Source organism: Takifugu rubripes, chromosome 4 (assembly GCF_901000725.2).
Source record: "Takifugu rubripes chromosome 4, fTakRub1.2, whole genome shotgun sequence".
In the NCBI taxonomy this organism is placed as follows: domain Eukaryota; kingdom Metazoa; phylum Chordata; class Actinopteri; order Tetraodontiformes; family Tetraodontidae; genus Takifugu; species Takifugu rubripes.
In genome coordinates this window covers 12,079,959-12,098,535 of record NC_042288.1, presented here as the reverse complement: position 1 = coordinate 12,098,535, position 18,577 = coordinate 12,079,959, and the positions used below count along the sequence as shown (strand labels likewise).

The 18,577-nt window shown below is 42.6% G+C and overlaps 1 protein-coding gene across 1 annotated transcript; it reads left to right on the top strand.

The window, feature by feature from the left end:
• The first annotated feature begins 190 nt into the window (after positions 1–190).
• xpo5 (exportin 5) lies at positions 191–10,293 on the top strand. The gene is made up of 33 exons (XM_011603300.2): positions 191–415; positions 847–968; positions 1,080–1,152; positions 1,241–1,378; positions 1,554–1,736; positions 1,844–1,870; positions 1,960–2,145; positions 2,567–2,643; positions 2,730–2,771; positions 2,852–2,942; positions 3,047–3,130; positions 3,265–3,390; positions 3,478–3,568; positions 3,648–3,776; positions 4,032–4,147; positions 4,228–4,383; positions 4,704–4,745; positions 4,816–4,905; positions 5,048–5,247; positions 5,325–5,427; positions 5,983–6,164; positions 6,432–6,532; positions 6,626–6,722; positions 6,805–6,941; positions 7,110–7,207; positions 7,313–7,359; positions 7,459–7,562; positions 7,887–7,946; positions 8,023–8,117; positions 8,203–8,310; positions 8,446–8,583; positions 8,728–8,892; positions 9,029–10,293. The coding sequence occupies exons 1-33, from the start codon at positions 314–316 to the stop codon at positions 9,173–9,175; spliced, it is 3,657 nt and encodes a 1,218-aa protein (XP_011601602.2). The 5' UTR covers positions 191–313; the 3' UTR covers positions 9,176–10,293.
• Positions 10,294–18,577: the final 8,284 nt, after the last annotated feature.

Genomic DNA, 18,577 nt, shown 5'->3' with positions numbered 1-18,577 from the left:
TAAAGCAAGACAAATGCTGGCTGCCACGCAATATTTGCCAGAGTAATAATAAGTAAACTGATCAAATATTCACTTGTTCCACCATACATAGATAGATTTTTGAGTGATTTCATAGACGATCATTTAAGAACGACTACTGCTCCCAGAATTCCGGTTCTACGGCAAGCCAGGCGTCCCAACTTCGCATCGGATAGCACATTGCGTGCACGTTAGGTCCTCCCTTTACTAGCCTTGCTCAGTGGTGTGCAGGTGCTTTGCATAAGGGAGACGCTCGTTTTCGCTGTTAACGACCCGACACGGCCTACCCTAAGCCATGTCTGGTGAGGTGGCTTCCTTGTGTGAACAGCTCATGGCAGCTGTAAATGTCACCATGGACCCAGAAACAAGCCACATTTACCGTCTGGAGGCCCTTAAGGTAGCATCGTTTTGAATGCTAACTAGCGGCTAGTTAGCATGTTATTAAAGTTTCTCTGAATGCAGTATTAAGTGTTTGCTCGGCCCTGTAAAATGTCTGCGTTTTTAATAGGGCTTGCTATAGCGGCATGTTTAAACAGTTAAATTCTACTAGTGCGTTCTCGTTTGCTGTGTGACTTTGCCGGTCCTTATAATAAATCACCCTCGGCTCCGTGTTCATTCATTAATGGACATAGCAACATCTGGTCGAATCTTGAATGAAAGACACGCATTTAACAACACCATCTTTGCAATGACATCTTTCGCGAATTTGCACAGTATGCTGGCGTTGTGCCATTTATTATTTTGATCTTACTCTTTCAGCCATTGAAGCCTTTCAGGAAGCTCGTCTGTATATCTGCTTGTAACGTACGGTTTGTTGTTTTGCCACAGTTTTGTGAAGAATTCAAAGAGAACAACTCTTTGTGTGTGCCATGCGGCTTGCAATTAGCTGACAAAGCCCAGCCAGCTGTTGTGAGACACTTCGGTTTGCAAATTCTGGAGCACGTCATCAAGTGAGTGGGGGAAACTAACACAAAATGCAATTTTTTTAACCCTATTTCCTTTTAACAAATCAGGCATAAATCACAAGCTGCCTATTTAAAAGAGCTGAATTTTTCTTGTAGGTTCCGATGGAATGACATGCAGCAGCAAGAGAAGGTCCATTTAAAGGAGTGCGCCATGCAGCTTCTATCAAACGTATGCATAACTGAAATGGGCTCCTGTGAGTTTAGAAATCCAGTAGATGTTTCATATTGATGTTGTGCCTGCTTGGGTGTTTTTTCAGGGTACTCTTTCTATCCTGGAAGAGGAGAGCCACATCAAAGATGTCCTGTCGCGAATCATAGTTGAAATGATAAAAAGAGAATGGCCTCAACAGTGGCCGGATATGTTAAAAGAGATGGAGGTCCTGAGTAGCCAAGGGGTGAGAAACTTATATGTGTTTTTCACTATATCACTCATCATGGGATCATCAGGTTACTGTGGTGATGGTTTTATCCTGCAGTATCTACTCTGTTTACCAAGACAGCATCTCTTTTGTTTGTTTATTTTATTAGTGCTCTATAAAATGTTCATTTCCTGTAATGCACCTTCCACAGGAAACACAGACAGAACTGGTGATGCTGATCTTGTTACGGCTGGCCGAGGACGTGATCTTCTTCCAGACGTTGCCGGCGCAGCGGCGCAGAGACATCCAGCAGAAACTCACCCAGAACATGGACAGCATCTTCAGGTTCATGATGACCATTCTGCGAGCGAATGTGGAAGAGCTCCGGAAACTGGTCAGCGAGCATTCATTCTGTTTGCCAGAAATGTGCAGCTTGAATTCCCGAGAGACAAAAATCAGCCATGTAGCGTGTTTATTGATTTATTTCCTTAATTTTTCCAGAAAGTATTACCTGGTCACGAACTCCAGGTGAGAAATGATCCCTGCACATCTGGTCTGAATTCAGCCTTTCATTGTTTCATGAGTTTTAATCCTCCCTCTTGTTCTTTGGCCCACAGGTCAGAGCTTTCTGTCGAGTGGCTGTGTCTACACTGAACACACTTGCAGGGTATATAGACTGGGTGTCACTTTCCTATATTAGCTCTAAATACTCTGAGATTCTGGAGGTGTTGTGTTTGCTGCTGAATGAACCCGAGCTGCAGCTGGAGGCAGCTGAGTGTTTGGTCATCGCCGTCAGACGGAAGGTAAGACACAGTTATTCAGCGTTCTTTGTTCGGGTCTTGTTTTTTTTATTTATTTTGTTTGTTTTAACCTGTTTTTGCTCGGGTAGTTGCAGTTCTCAACCTCATCTTGATCGACAGCTAAAGAAAATGTCGACTACAGGTGGTTGAAGGAATTGCCGGTGCAACAGCGCCACCAAGTGGCTAGTTGAATCACAAAATGCAGATTTTCTATAAATTTCAACAATTTTTTTTTTCCAAAGTCCCAGGTTCATAATCTGCATTCATATGCTTAGTTGATATCATTACCTTAACTACAGGATGTGGTTTTTAGGAACATTTTCAATAATTTGTTTTTGTTTGAGACCTCTCCAAATCCTAAAAATGGGATCAAGTAGTGGAGGGTGTAAGGATGTAACATTTCTGTCCATTTTTCTCCACACAGGGGAAGCTGGAAGATAGGAAACCCATTATGCTGCTTTTTGATGATGTAGCCATCGACTGCATCCTCTCTGCAGCCCAGTGAGTGCAACTGCTTCTTAATAATCTCTTTTTATAGGATTGACTCATCTGTTGCCACCTTATTGTTTGCATCTGTCTGCTTCCAGGTCAGCAGATGGTCTGGCTATATGTAAGAAGCCTGAATCTGAGTAAGTAGCGGCATCAGAAATTAAACTGCTTTTTATCTCTCAGTAATATATACTCCTTTGTGGTGTTTCCTGGGTTTTAGAGTGGTTGAGGTGGTGGAGCAGCGCTACATCTTCCTGAAGAGGCTGTGCCAGGTCCTCTGTGCTTTGGGAGGGCAGCTGTGTGCATTAGTGGCAAGTTGTTTTTCATTCTGTTCATTTAAGTTGTTGTTTTCATTTAGTGTATGTAGGTAGACTTTGCGTTTCTTTTTTTTAAAGATGATGCGGTTTCTTCGTAGGGTTCAGATGCAAAGGTCAGCATACCAGCAAATCTCAGCAAGTACTTGGAGGCCCTTTTAGCCTTTACCACACATTCCAGTCAGGTGAGTTAATAAAGCACCCTTTTTCAGATGGTGCTATGGTGCAAGTGAAGCATGCACCTGTACACGTGTTGCAAGTAGGACCTGTCTGCAAATGTGTTCCATGTTTGAGCCTTTGTCATTTCTTTTCTTTTTAGTTTTTAAAGTCATCCACTCTGATTACCTGGGCAAATTTGTTCAGACACGAAACCCTGTCACGAGAGGAGGCTGTTGTGCAGATGGCTGTCAGATACCTCAGAGCTTGTATGACCAACTTTGTCAAAGTGAGACAGACATTTCACCCCTACCCTTACAGAGAACATGACAAACGAGCACTTAACTGGAGATTTTATTTATTTTTCCCCCCTCAGACTGGATTTCCCTCCAAAAATGACAGCCCCAGCTGTGCTTACTCACGAGTAGACTTTGACAATGACAGTGACTTTAATTCTTTCTTTAATAGTAAGTCGTGTAAATTTAAATGAGCACCGGGATTCATTTTGAGCCTTTGACAGTTTTGCGTTTTTGTCATGCTTGACAGCTTTCCGAGCACAGCAAGGAGACCTGGTGAGAGGTGCGTGCCGCATAGCTCCTCACGAGGCTTTCCAGATAGCATCCGAATGGTTACGTTATGAGGTCACTACTCCCATTGATACAGGGGGGAGCAAATGTAAGTATGCTAAACTGGCTCTGTAAGATAACCACAGCACCGCAGAACATGCCATTTATTACTTGTATTATGGATTTGGTTCTGTGCTGGGAATTTATATTAATAAACCTACCTGTCTATTACACAAAACCCAAAAAAAGAAACGTTTTTATGTGCAATAAGTCATATAAATGCAGACATTGTTGGAGCAATCTTCACAGTGTAGTGTGCATGGGCATCGACTTTAACTTGCAGTATCTGTTTGCATCATTCCAGCTCAGACTGCTGAAGGCATGTGCTCCTTCCTGTCTCCGTCGGTGCTACAGTGGGAAGCAGTGACCACTTTCATGGACTGTACGGTGTGGCAGATCTTAAAAAGTGTGGAGGAGGAGGTAATTGGAGCGTGTGGAAGTAGATGGAAAATGCTTGATCACTGTTTATAATGTCTTTTTGGGGTTTTCTTTTTTTGTAGAAATTCCCCATTGATCAGAGCATGGAGCTGCTGCAAGCCATGCTGAACTATGAAACCAGCGACCCGCTCATTATGTCCTGCGTGCTCACCAACATCTCCACCCTCTTTCCATTTGCCACAAGAAGACAGCAGTTCCTTCCAAGAGTCTTTTATAAAGTGAGTCGAAACACCAATGGCAATTAAAGGAAGTAGAATCAATATTGCTCTTTGTGGTTCCAGAGATGAATAGTGTAAAGCATAATATGAAAATGATTCAGGGTGTGAGTATGAAGATTTGGGCTCTTGTGGAACATCTTTAGCAAAATTACTATGCTAATGAAAAATAAATTAGACTGGCGTCAGACCGGAGGAGAATAGGGAGAGGGTGCAACCTGCTCCTTACTGTTTTCACAGGAAGGAACATAAAAAGCCTGCAAAGTCGTCAAAACTACACGAGCGTTTTAGGTTTTAATAGCCAGTTTATTGTGTCGTTACAGCTCTTTAAAGCAGTCGCCTTTAAAGGTGGTCAGGAAAACAGGGTGAGTCAAATTTGTCATGTTTCAACATTAAAGATAAGGAACGTTATTCAGCGATGATCTCTGACTCCAGGTGTCTTGGTCCCGGAGTGTAAAGAACGTGAGGAAACACGCCTGTTCTTCTTTCATCAAAATCTGCCGGGATTTCCCACAATTCATCTTGGTAATTTCCCTTCTTGTCTCTTTCAGTATTAAACACCTATAGATGCCAACAGGTTACACGTGCTGTAGCTTTTGCACGTGGTCATGTACGTGTACTATGCACAGGTGAATAAACATGGATTACTGACTCTTTCTTTTTCCAGCCTTATTTTGACATGTTTTACAACCATGTGAAGAATCTGTTTGCAAGCGATGCCACGCTGTCGCAGATGGAAAAGTGCGCACTAATGGAGTCCCTGATTCTCATCAGTAACCAGTTTAAAGACTTTGCCAAACAGAAGGCTTTTCTGGATGAACTGATGTCCTCCGTGGTTGTGCAGTGGGCTTCGGATGAAATGAAGAAGTGCGTGTTGTGTTCCTTTGCCCTTTCCTTCCATCCCGTTAAAACACTCAGTGTGACGTCTGACTAACTTTTTACAGCGTGCTGTGTGAACCTGCTGCCTTCCTTTCCTATGCTGGGGCTGATCAAGTGGTCACAGAAAGCGGTGAAGGTACAGACACAGCGGGCCTCAATCGAGCAAGAGTAAGTGAACTGATGAAGTTAGCTATTATTTTATCTCTGCTCTTCACTTCTTATCACACATCTGCATGGAAATCTTGCCACTCCAGCGGAGCTTCTCCATGCTTCATTGCTTTGTGTTTTTCCATTACTTTCCTTCAAGAGGACCACTGTATCAGCATCTTGCAGTGTGTGGGCGAACAGACTGTTCAGTGCTTGTTTAGATTATGTTTGAATGTTGCCTCCTTTTGTGTTTATGCTTCACTTATCCACTTTACTGCTCCTCATATCCATATTCACCAGGACAAGTCAGTTTAAGTTGTTACTGCTTCAAAGAAATGCGATTTTGTCCTTTATAACAACTAGATTTAACAAAGTGGCTATAGTTATGGGCTAATGCTCACTTATGAGCAGTTCACTGTAAAGACAAACTGGGGCCTTTGGTAAAAAGTTTCCTTTGATTGCTCTGTTCTTCATTAGAGAAACAACACAAAGAAAACATGTATGTAATGTAAGATAATTGTAGACTTGCTAGCTATGTCCGTAGAATCACTAAAACCTGCTGTGATGCTTATCCAGGTGACCTTCGCCTTGTTAGCCATGTTTGCAATGGTGAAGCGGTCCCGGTGGCCGGCGGACCAGGAAGAAGCCAAAGCTGGTGGATTTGTGGTTGACTACACCCCCACTGGGGCTCCCATCCACAGAAACCCTGGCGCTGCACTCTTCCTGTCCTTCCTGCCCAATCTGCTGGCTCTGATAAGGTATTTTGTAAATGTTTCTTGTAGTCAGGGAGACATGTGATAAACTCAACTCTATATGTGCTTCACACCAGTTTCCGCCAGTTCTTTTATATCGGTTCTCTTTGAACTGATGTTGATACCTGGTCGAAGCAGCAGTGTATTGTTAATAATTTTGATTGTAACAGACGCTATATAAATAAAGATTGATTGATATTTCCTCACCGAAGCGATCGATTATCGACATACCACGTGATCTGACCTGATATGGATTTCACCTTCTCACTGCAGGACTCATAACAACCTGTTCCTGCCAGAGAACATGGCTCGTCTGAGCGAGACCTACGGCGGGACCCACGATTTGATGGATTTTGATAAGAAAACCGTTCTTGGTAAAGGAAGCTTCTTAAACACTTTTGCTTCGCTTTGAGCTTCCTGCTGTAACGACCCGAGCGTTGAATGTATGGAACGTGTGCTTTCTTCAGTTTTCCCCCAGCAGCCGTTGGAGAACTGCGATGTTCCCGTATATAAAACCAACCTGGAAAGAATGCAGGGATTTTTCACCACTGTGTATGACTACAGGTAGAATCGATATGTTTTAGTGTTTAGGTCTTCATATTCTAATAATTACGTTTAACATGCTCCCCCTGTTTATTCTCTGTAGCTTCCAAATCCTGGGCAATGCGGGTCCGTGTCTGCAGCAGGAATTTTACACTGTTGAGGGTTTGGCTCGGGAATTAGCCAGCTCAGCCTTTGTGAACCTCGACCACGTCCCTGACCACAGACTCCGTCTGATGATTCATATCCTTTGTTTGTTCAATCATTTTAGTGTTGGGTGTGGGTTTGTTTGCCATTATTTGATCTGTGGTTTGTCTATAGACATCTTTACTGTCTGCTCAACTGAATTGAGGCCACTCTAGATGATTGACGTTGATTTAAGAGGTGTGGAATTTCTTTAACAACTGGCACGGTTGTTTCTGAAGCAGATGGTGTTATCATGTCCTCAGGAGTACTATGACAGTGTACTCTGCCCCCTGCTGGGCCCGATGTTTGCTTACATGCTGCAGGTCAGAATCTCGCTATGATGCCAATTTGTCAGCCAAGAAAAGGTGCTCAGCTCACAGTTTTTACTGTTAGCGGATTTCATGGCCCGCTTCTGTTTCATTTTGCAGAGACTGAATGTGAAGTGGCAGGTCATCAACCAGAGGACATCTGTCAAGTAAGTGCTGTTGCTGTGGCCAAAAGCCTTCTTAAACCACTCAGAGCCTCCTAGTGTAGTAATTCTGAATGGGTGGAAATACTGTGAATTTGTTTTTAGTGACGATGAGGAAGAAGTGATTTGTCAGGAAAGTGAGGTGACAAAGGAGATGCTGGATGAATATCTTGTCCGCCTGGTCACCAGAGAGCTCCTGGATTTTGTCTGTAAGTCGGCTTTAAGGATCCTGTGAAAATGCTACAGTTGCTGTTACAATTTGGGCAGCAAACTGGATGTGAAGTGAGCTGTAGGATTTATTTCACACAAATCCACGAACAGGCGTCTCAGTGACGACCGTCACATTCACAATTAGCTGCAGTGAACATTGATTTAAATCTAATTTTGTGTGTTTACATATTTTGCTTTAAAGAAAGTGTATGTTATGTTTAATACAGATGTCAAAATCACATAAAAAAGCAGATTGTGAATCAGTTTATTCTGGGGAAACTTCTGTTATCAGTGCACCAGTGTGACATTTTCTTCTTCTCCAGCTGTGAGCTGTATTGCTCGAAAAGTGCAGGAACCTGCAGGAAATAAGGAGGAAGTAGAGGGTAAATAAATAAATAAATTGGTGTGTGCATTTTCTTTGCTGCTGTTGTGTGTTTTTGAGCAAATTCCCTCTCACAGACGAGGACATGGTGATGGATTCAGAGCAGGTGGCACCTGCTGGCCACAGCACGGAGAACCTGACCGAGCTGGGAAAATGTCTTTTGAAGCACGAGGTCAGTATCGCAGAATAGTCAAACGGCAGCCTTAGCCTCATTTAAATCAGACTTTTAATTACTGTTTCCTTTCTTCTTTACCCAGAACATCTACATGACCCTCTTGACCCTCTCCTTCACCTCACTGTCCTGGAAGGACACCACCAATTGTCACCGCACTGCATCCATGGTCTGCTGGGCACTACTGCAACAGGTAGAGGCCTCCTCATTAATTACTATACAGGAAAAAATGTTTGATTTATTAAATAACTATTGTGTGTATGACAAACAACCTTTTGATTAAACAATGTCAGATTTAGGTATGTCCTGTACATGTTCACATCTGCAGGTGGTGGGGGGTAGTCTTCTTCCTGAGGCGGTCACATGGTTCTTCACCAGTGTTCTGAGGGGTCTTCAGTTTCATGGGCAGCATGAGACCTGCAATGCCACCCTGTCTTACTTGGCAATGCTCATCTATGACAACCTGGTGAGTCTAGTGCCAATCATCACTCCACTAGACTACAGCTTAAATCTTTATACCTGCCATTATTTCTGTAGGATTACCAACTTGTCTTGGTAATTAAAAAGAAAGTCAGTTGGGTATTCGTACACTTGTTTCCATCTTTGATAGCGACCTCGCTTTGTGGAGCTGAGAGCAGTGATGGCTCAAATCCCAAATATCAGCGTGGAGGCTCTGGACCAGTACGACCATCGGCTTATAGACCCCAATGCTCAGAAAGTTGGAGAGAAAAGGAGGAAAGACCAGTTCAAGAAGTTAATTGCGGGAACTGTTGAGGTAACGCCACATTTTACCGCTAGAGGGTGGTAGTTCTCTGCTATATCCGATTGGAAGACAGGTCTCTGTAAGTGGAATTGTTTCCGTCTAATCCCTGGATGGTTGTGTTTCACCTCTCCTCTCTCTCTGCAAACAGAAAGCTCTGTGCCAGCAGTTCAGGAAAGAGGTGCATGTCCGGAATCTTCCGTCTCTATTTAAAAAGCAGAAGACGGACAAAGACATAATGAGCAGCGAAGCGATATTCCTGACGGATCTCTTTTTCTCACAAAGTAATACCCTCTAGAAACATAGTGGTTCGAATGGACTTCACACTGAAGACAAAATTATGTATACAAACCAGGGTCTCCTTTACAATCTTTGAGCTGTACGGTGCTACCAGAACTGTTAATACTCCTGCGTCGTTTATTTTCACCACCACAGCACCACTCACATTATTGCACCTATTGTCTCCACCTGCCAGTTCTGCTCGCAGAAAAGAGACACTCTTGGTTTAATTAAATGTATGTCCTTTTGTGAATTTGAAGGATCTATTTCACACACAAAAAATGTTCTGTTAATGTAAAGTATTTTACAAGGATACTATCTGGAATAAGCAGGCAAAATGTTGTTTGCACTGGTGTTTTCTTTTAATTTTTAACTGAGCCACAAAAATACACTAACATCTGAAAACTCAGTATTTTTATTGCAGGGCCATGCTGTGCTGCATGGTGCACACTAAGCGTATCGTAGCTCATTGAAGTGAAGGGTTGAGGTTGAGCGTTAACTAATGTCTCAAGCACAGCAGAGCGGGCAACAGTGAGAGTAGGTGTGGAGTTTGTGGAGAGGTGGAGACCCTCTGTACGTCTTGGTTCTGGAGGTCATTTTCAGCAGTGGCGTTGAGCGACTGGTGTTTTCATCCTGTCTCCAATGGAAAGGAAGGAAAACCTTGGTACCCATTTTTTTCTTTCAAAATTTCAGAATAATGTGCTAATGTTAGCTCAGGTGCCTCATCCCCTGTTACCACGCGGAGATATCGGCTAAATACAATGAAAAGAAAAGCAGCTATATTGTGTTGACTGATGTTTTATTTTACATAGGCTGTGCTGGTCTGGATTTTGACCATCTTGACTTTTATATGTTGAGTAGAGGCATCAACTAAAGTGTAACATATTCCAAGTATGTGTGATGCTTTGTTCATCTGGTTATGCTATTATTATTTTGTTTGTTTGGTTGTGCTGTATTTTTATTTCCACCTATAGAAAGAAATTGACAAACCAGCACTACATTCCTTCATTGTTAAAGGGATTGTTTTTAAAGATAATTTGTTGGACGTAAAAAACAAACAAAAAACTCTACCAAGATAATTCTGGTAATGTCACCTGCTCGGACATTAATAAACACCTTTTGGAACAAACACTAAAACTGCTTTTATCAATAATTTCATTTTCATTCTATGTTATATTAAACACCTAAGGATTGTTTGATTTATGTGTAAATCTGACTCGTGTCCTGTTAAATATATCCATATGTGGCCATCGTTCCAAATTGTTAAAGACAAATAATTTGTGCAAAGAAAAGCCTTTTTTTTTTTCCAGTTGAGGCAGTTCTGTTATTTTTATATTTAATATTTTGCATCTGATTTGCTGATATGGTTAAGTAAAGCAAAATGCAATAAAATTTAGGAATTGCTAAAATATATACGCATGTATTTACATTATTATAGTATACATACTCCAATGACAACTGTAATGTTTTAATAAAACCTGCGCATCAGTATTTTGCCATGTCACGAGGAAAAAAAAGCTCGTTCCATCTCTGCCAATCATACATTTGTTGGTTTCTGACCACTGATTATAATTAACCTCTAAGTTTCTTTGATTGCTTTATTTAAAGCATATATCGGATGACGAGGATGGGAAACACTGTCATATGTTTTAGGGAAAAAAATGTTATCTATTACATAGAAATGACCTGGCAGAATCCGTGTAGATGTCCATTATAAATACTGCATCTCGAAGCTCATCATTTTAAACTCTTAACATTAAAATTATATAGTTTTGTACATAAAGCTATCACCTTACCGTTATGCTTCCAAGTTGGGATATGGAAAGGCAAATAAGCTTCAACTTGTTCACTCACAATAAATCAAGAAGTAATCTTCAAAATAATGTGACATTTTCACCACCAAAACTAATGCACTCAAATAGTGAACAGTGGGCCTCCAAGTCGACAGGTGGCGATGAAGATCCCTGGACGTAACGCAAACTACCCAACACTCCCATTATATCACGTAAATGAGGCAGAAACGTAGAAGAAGAAAGAACCAACCTACGTCCATAGACCGAGAAGAAGCTTTAGTCACGGGTGTGTTTGTAGTGGGTAACTTATTGAACTCGTAACCTATTGAACTTGTGAGTTAGTTTGTAATCAATAAATCATCTTGAATCTATTTAGCAAAAATTTGGGCCTCGACGTTTGTAACGCAGAGTAAATACCAGTAAGAAAACACTTACTGTTGTTTGTAACCAAGTGTCCCATCTTAAAGGCATCAATGTCACTTTTCACTTTAAATTTAATATAATATAATGTTCATCTGTTAAATTTTAAATATAATATAATGTTCATCTGTTAAATTTTCCGTCACTACTTTGCTGTATTTTAGGCTATTACCTGCCACCTATGTCCATACTTTAATAAATTCCAAGTTTTACAAGGATGACCTATGGTTTCAAATGATACAAGACCTTATAACAGCAATAAAGCAACCACTAAAATAGCTCGCTGAATGTAAATACACATTAAACTGATATTAAGTAAAATTTACATTGTCATCCAATCTTTATTCTCTTGAAAATGATCTGGAACCCATGTCTAACATTTATCTATGGTGCAATAATTCACAGCCCTTCGGGAATTAAAGTGTTGAAGCTTTATTCAATAGTTCATTCTTTAATTGTGAAAAACTATAAAGTGGTTTTTTTTAGCTTTGCAACAGCAAAAGCTGTTTTTATTTGTGGACACTTAAACATCCCACATAAATATCACTAAGAATATTTAAATTTCATTTAAATTAATTCATCATGCTTATCAAAGAATGGCGCATAGATTTCTTTCATGGAAATGAATTACCTACTGCAATTTGGTCTTTAAAAAAATAAAACAAGGCTTAACTAATAAATCAAGAATAAGTAGAATTCTGTAGTCTCTATAACTACATTATATTGCAGGTATTCACCTTAACACATCAGATTTCCTCCAATAAAAAATAACAAAATAAAGTAACCAAATTCAGGACTTTGACTCCATGTCTAATCCAGTGTTGAAAAACAATTTTAACCTTGATTTGGAGGAAAGGGGAAGGGGGGGTCAATTCACAACCAGCAGCGTACTGATCACCCATTGCTGTTCCTTGTGTGTAAGGTGTTTCAATCAGCGTGACTTTGAAAATGTAGCTAATTTCTAAATATTTGCAAAAAAAAGCATTAAAAACAAGTATTTCTTCTTTTAGAATGAATGAAAAGCACATTTTTCACTCCTCAGCATGATCTAAGTAACTTACAAAAACTGCTGATGAGATAAATTCAACATGAAAATACTTAACGTATATACATAGGAGGCTTATTTCCTTCATTGGCAAGTTCCCAAAAGCATATTAGGTCTTTTCTGTGCAATGACTGTGCTCGGTTCATTAAGAATTTGATCAGCTCTTCCCCTTCTAAGCACCAGCCGTCAGATAAACAGGAGTCTTGCTGTCTTGTGCTGTAAAGTGACTTTAAGAATTTATTTTTTATTGCAGAAACATATAATATGCCTGCACCAAATTCTAAAAGTAATCATTAAATGTCTTCTAAATTAAAAGTGGGCTGTGCTTTGCCATAGAAGGTGCACCTGAGTGTGTTGTGACCTCTGTTGTTATTGGTTCTTTGGACAGTGTGCCAAAAAAGCTCTTATCTGATTTTTTTAGCATTGTTGGACGTTACCATTCCCCCTCTTTCAAACAGTCTCTCTGGTGTTAACGACACCTGAACAACTTGCGCGTTGTTTCCCCAAGTTGTGTATTTTATTTTTCGACCTAAACACGGGCTCCACCACGAGTTCCTACTCGGCTCCGTTCGGTTTTGTTCGGACGGTCGAACAGGTGCGCGTTTGAATTTTGATCCTGGCACTCGGGAAATCAGCGCGACTCCCGTCAGCACGATGAAACTCGGTAGATAGTTAAATAACACTGGTCCATTATTGAACCAAGCGGTTCTCAACGCCGACAGGTAGTGGCAGATGTCTGCCGCACTGCTTTCCGGTAAAAAGCCAAGAGTTGTTGGCTGCGGTCGAATCTAAGGAAGGGCAGATTTCCTACCGGCCATGAAGCAGCGGCCAAAACCCAGGTAAATGTTTCAGGTCAGAGGCCCTTTTTAAAACTAGAACTTTTATCTATTTATTTATTTTTACATGTGAGCTTTTTAAAAGAAAAAAACATACGGATGGAATTCTTTTATTGTGTAATACACGCGAGTCACAACCACATGGTTGACCCTTGAACCTCAGGCAAATACTGTAAACCAGGTTGGCACTGAAAAGTAAAGTGCAGGCTGAATGTGTGCTTCATCTTTCCCCCACCCTCACCCTCTTTTTTGTAGGTGTGGTACTTGGGGAACAAGCCCCAATTTTCCATCTATTGCAGGAACATAATCGTTACAGTAATCGCACCGGGCGATGTGCGTGTACGTGGTAGAAAACAAATGTCACACGCAGCCTGCACAATCATATTATGATCGTTATAGCGACGCTGCCAAGTAGACCATTATTACCAAGCAGTGTGTGAATCTTAATTTTCAAAAGTGCTTATTAATATTGTCCACACCCTTTGTTTACTATCTGAGGATTTCATTGGCTCCCAGTTCTGCTACTTGTTCTGACACGGAGTTGAATAAGTTCAGTGACCTGCACTCACTCTGCATTGTAGGGTGAAAAATGGCATAATTATTGGAGTGGGTGACCGGGGCAGCTTTACTGTGCTTCATCTCTCAGTGTGTGTCCTGGCAGCTGTAAGGCTCTGGTTGCGTGTCAAGCTCACTCAGACACATGGCTGCTAAACGGAGGCGAGGTTACACCTCTCCACGCTACAGTCTGCAGTCGGGCTCTGTATGGAGGATTACAGGAATTTTCAGATTACAGCTCAGCAAGACTGAACTGTCTGCTGTTCTGACCCCCTTTTTTTGCAGGGAAACAGATCCTTGATAATATGCATAATATATAATATAGAATTATGCTTTAGTGTTCTTAGGGGCATGATTGGTTTTCTTCTCTGGCAAGTGACGAATACATTTTTGACGACTTTTTTTCATAGTTTATAGTCAATAATAAAGGACGGGTTACTCAGGAGCATTGGGGCATAAAAGGGGGCTGCATCTGCTCGGGTCTGATTACAGTAAACAACAGCATGGCTAAGCAGTTCTCGGGCATACACACACCCTGTCAGCCAGTAATGGCTCTAATAAGGATGTCTTAATCAAACTGGGCAAAACATAAAGAATTGGCTGGCACAGTGGATTAAGGAGGAGGGGTTAGGAATGTGCGGGAAGGGGGCATACTCCTTAGAGTAGGATGACGAACGCTAAAGCTCTGGTGCCAGGAGTATGCCCCGTCCATCTGCCGGTCCACTCACCCGTGCACCCTGTGACACACTAACAGGTGCGTGCACGCAGATACACGTGTGCTTTCCATACACACACGCTCAAATTCTACTCCCCACACTTCTGGCCCTACCCCTGTCCTCACTTAGCCCGGGCAGCAGATGGTGAGGGGTAAGGCTTGTAGTCCCCCCAACACCACCACCGCCTCCCCTCTCCAAGCCACCAGCCCATCACCCCTTATTTTTTTTACCCTCATGAACACTACCCCACCCCTCTTTGTGTTGTTGAAGAGACTGAGTGTTGAAAGGCGAGCCCTAGCTTGCTCCCCCCCCCCCCCCCCCAAAATCCTTGGCTGCCTGCCATTGGCGGGACTCAGTCAGGTGTCCTAAAGCTTCAGTTGGGGAGGAAACGCTGGTTAATCTGCCCATCGCGTGCCACCGGCCACGGCCTGGCCTCTTTGTGTCTGGCACCCCTCTGATCAGTCCCTCCACCCCTTCATCTGTCTTTCCCCCCTCTCTTCTAACCCAATTTCTCTACCCCAAGACAGTACCATCTTAAAAAAAAAAACCCATCCCTTCTTTCTCACAGGACATATCCAGCACTTTCCAGAAATTTGTATTGAACCTAATGATTGCTGGATAACATTTTGTCAAAATTACTACTATTTAAGTCCTTGTACAATTTCTGCTGACTCATCAAATAGGTTAAGGTTTAGAAAAGAATTGTCCAACAGCTTTTTTTTTTGTTAACTAACTTGCTTTAAAATCTGGTTTTACAGTGTGTTGATGTATTTTGTGCTTGTATTGCATTTATCGGTTGTCACTATATTCTAATTACACTTGTCGTCATCTCCTCATTGTGAATCCCTGGAAGATGCTCAGCACAGATAAGTATAAATGACGCTTCTAGTAAGAGGTTGATATGGTTTGGTTGCATAACCAGGAAGGGTCATTACCATTTACCCCTCGCTGACACTCTTGACCTGATTGACCTAGGGATTGGTCACCGCTTCAGAGCACAGCCAGGAGGATAAGGTCAGGGTTCAATGTATCCTCAGCTGCGCTGTCATGGAAACCACAGCATTCATCCCTCTAATGGTCACTTTCAATCCAAGGACAGTGGTTTCTCTAAAACCACTTTGCTGTTGTTTATGTTGCTTTACAGTAGTCCTTTAAAGCTCTCAGTCAAAGGTACTTGTGAAGCTAACACTGACTATTTAATGTACAAATAGACATTAGAATAAAAACATTTGACTCTTTCTGCCATGTGCACTTTGTGCATGGTGGCATTGATTTCCCCTCTGCGCTGTTGTGACAAAAGCTGGAGAAGCCACCATTGCGGTCCAGCGAAACACACCCGTGGTTTGTTTTCCCACTTCCTGTCTGTGACCATTGTGAAGGGCTTCCCTGCCATCATTGCTGCAGCAGGGTGAAATCAATACTTCCAATGTAATGCGTGGCCAGTGGAATAAGGGAATGATTTATGTAGGGATGGCTACTCCCCAAATCAGATGGGTTCTGTGTTTGCTGGCCGGATGAGTGAACAGACGAAGGGGCAGAGGCACAACAGCGCAGAGTAACAGGAGTGGAGAAAAGTGAGCTTTGCTGCTATATATCTGCGACCACTCCTCCCTGCTGCCACACTCTGTTGTTTTCATGTCCCAAACACACCAGGTTATTGGACAGGTTCTTGATCTGATCGCTGTTGTCTTATTAAACTAAAGCCCAACAGGGCTACGTGCACATCCCTGGAGTTCTGCAGGTTGTGGACCTCCAGCCAGAAACAGCATATGTCCCTCTGCACTCCAGATTAATGGAAGCATGTTAATATTAGCGTACAGTCGGAGAGGAAGGGATTGGGGCACAGGGTAGGGAGGGGAGGCAGCAGAAATGTAGAGGGACATACGAGAGCTTTGCAGGCTGAGTGAAAATCGGGTGGGGGGGGGGGGGGGACACGAGGCAGAGGGAGAGAGCAAGTCTGTGAGGGATGGAGGTTTTTGAGCAAGTTGTGGAAGGATGGCAGCGCGGAGGCGGGGAAGAGAAAGAGAAACGAGGACATAACAGCCATAGGAAAAAAAAAATGTGTGTGTGAGTGTTTGCTTTATTGCGGTGGCCCCACCTACCCCTCCATCCCGTTAAGGAGGCTCAGTGCACAGGAGGAGGGGTGGCATCCCCTCCCTCAGCCGCGCACACATACACACATGCCGTCTCTCCCTCTCGCTGCCTCATACACGCGCTCAGCTCAGCGAGGAAGCAGTCGCTGAAGAGCTCTGGATAGACCTCGCAAGCTTCTGCAGGTGTCCCACCCTCCCATCACGCGCAGGCTTCAGAAGGTACCGTTTCTTTTTTGATTTCCACTCTCTCCCTCCTGTCACAGTTGGGGATTCTTGCGTGTTTGTTTGTCCGACTCCTCTTTGGACAGTTTCCCCCCCCTCCCCGGGTAACGTGTGTTATTAACGTGCGTGTGAGATGCTGCATGTGCGTTTGTGTGAGACTCAATGTGTGTTTGCACAGATGTTTACACAGCATATCTGAGAGCAGATTCAGCTCCAAGAACTTCAGCTAATATCTAATAATGCCTCATTCAAAACTAATTCCACAGCTTTGGGTGCTTGTTGCATTATTCACTCCTGCACTTTATTTGTGCTTAACTCTGAAGGGTGGAGAGAGACAAAGCACATTATGTATGCCCCAAGTACACACTCATCACGCATATTCATGATGTTTACAGTCAATTTCTATCAAAATGCAGTGAATCGCGGTACCTTTTTAATAAAAGCAAGAGCACTGGGGCTTTTCCAGGCCGATGATCTGTGTAAGGAGTTGGAAAATCAGCAGTGAGTTTAGCAATGACTTTTTGTGGGGCTGCCCATAGTTCCACCTGGGCCTTGTGTAAGAGTAATATCGTTTTAGAGAAGAATCTGAACTAGGACATGCCGGATGCATTTCACCAAGATTAAAAAGTGGATTTGCAGGCATTTGTCAAAACATGTATATAAGATGAGCTCTTGAAGTATAATATGTTTTTATTTAGGAAAAATGACTGATCGGAGTATGAATAATCAGAATTTTGTGTGTATGTGCACGTGTGTGTGTGTGTGTGTGAGAGAGGGTGAGTGAGTGTGTGTGTGAGAGGGTGAGTGAGTGAGTGAGTGAGTGAGTGAGTGAGTGAGTGAGTGAGTGAGTGAGTGCATATCTTGCAACGTGCTGTATTGGCAAACACCCAGCACACGCCTCTTCTCCTCATACTGTAAAGAGGATTCTGAGCAAAGCAGAATATTCGAATCCTAAAAGATGGATTCAGATATTTATGCTGTGGTGAGTTTTCTGACTACACACAAAGGTAACATCACTTTCTTTATGTTTTAATTCCAATTTGCTCTTTTGTAGGAATTCACAAGAATGACTAAGCTGGTTTTGTTTCCTGCTTGGATGTTTTTCCTCAATATCTCTTTTCTCTCTTTTGTGGGCCAACAATGTTCGTATGCAGCAATTCAACTTTTACTGTTTGAGGTTGTTTTTTAGATTTGTTCAAGTATCAAATCGGCTCCACTTGTTCAAATATACATGACAAACAACCTCCCGACCCCGTGTGTAAATCCGTCCCTTCCCCATCTCCCCTTCATCCCTTCTCCTGCTCATCCTTCACGTTAAAGCAGTGAACTCTTCCACCGTTTTTTCGCCTTGTATCGACCTGTTAATAGTATTATCCGCCGAGCGTGTGGCAGGGCCAGGGTCACATCCCCACAGGGTTTGGATGGTCAGCCCTCTGGCCGCAGTTTGGTCAGCGAGCGGCCAATCGCGCCCAAGCTGGGGTCATCCTTCAATTTAGCTCGTTGTGCAGCAGAGGTCACGCGAGTCAAAGGGTAATAAGTTTAACCCCTCGAGGAGTTACAAGTCAGATGTCACAGGGTAGGCTACAGGGAGAAGGTTTGTATCATCAATCAGTGGCACTCCTGTTTATATCCGTGCATATTGATGACCCGCGCTCGTTTCTGCAAATCTAATTTGCATCGGTATCTAAGCACAAAGGCATTAATGCGTTTGACCAAATATACAGTCGGCACGCTTAAAAAT

Excerpts from the sequence above, each read along its gene's own strand:
- xpo5 (XM_011603300.2), top strand. The coding sequence starts at position 314 with ATGTCTGGTGAGGTGGCTTCCTTGTGTGAACAGCTCATGGCAGCTGTA. Across the intron at positions 3,569-3,647 it reads CTTTAATTCTTTCTTTAATA|CTTTCCGAGCACAGCAAGGA; the intron begins GTAAGTCGTGTA and ends CATGCTTGACAG. Across the intron at positions 8,584-8,727 it reads TGCTCATCTATGACAACCTG|CGACCTCGCTTTGTGGAGCT; the intron begins GTGAGTCTAGTG and ends CATCTTTGATAG.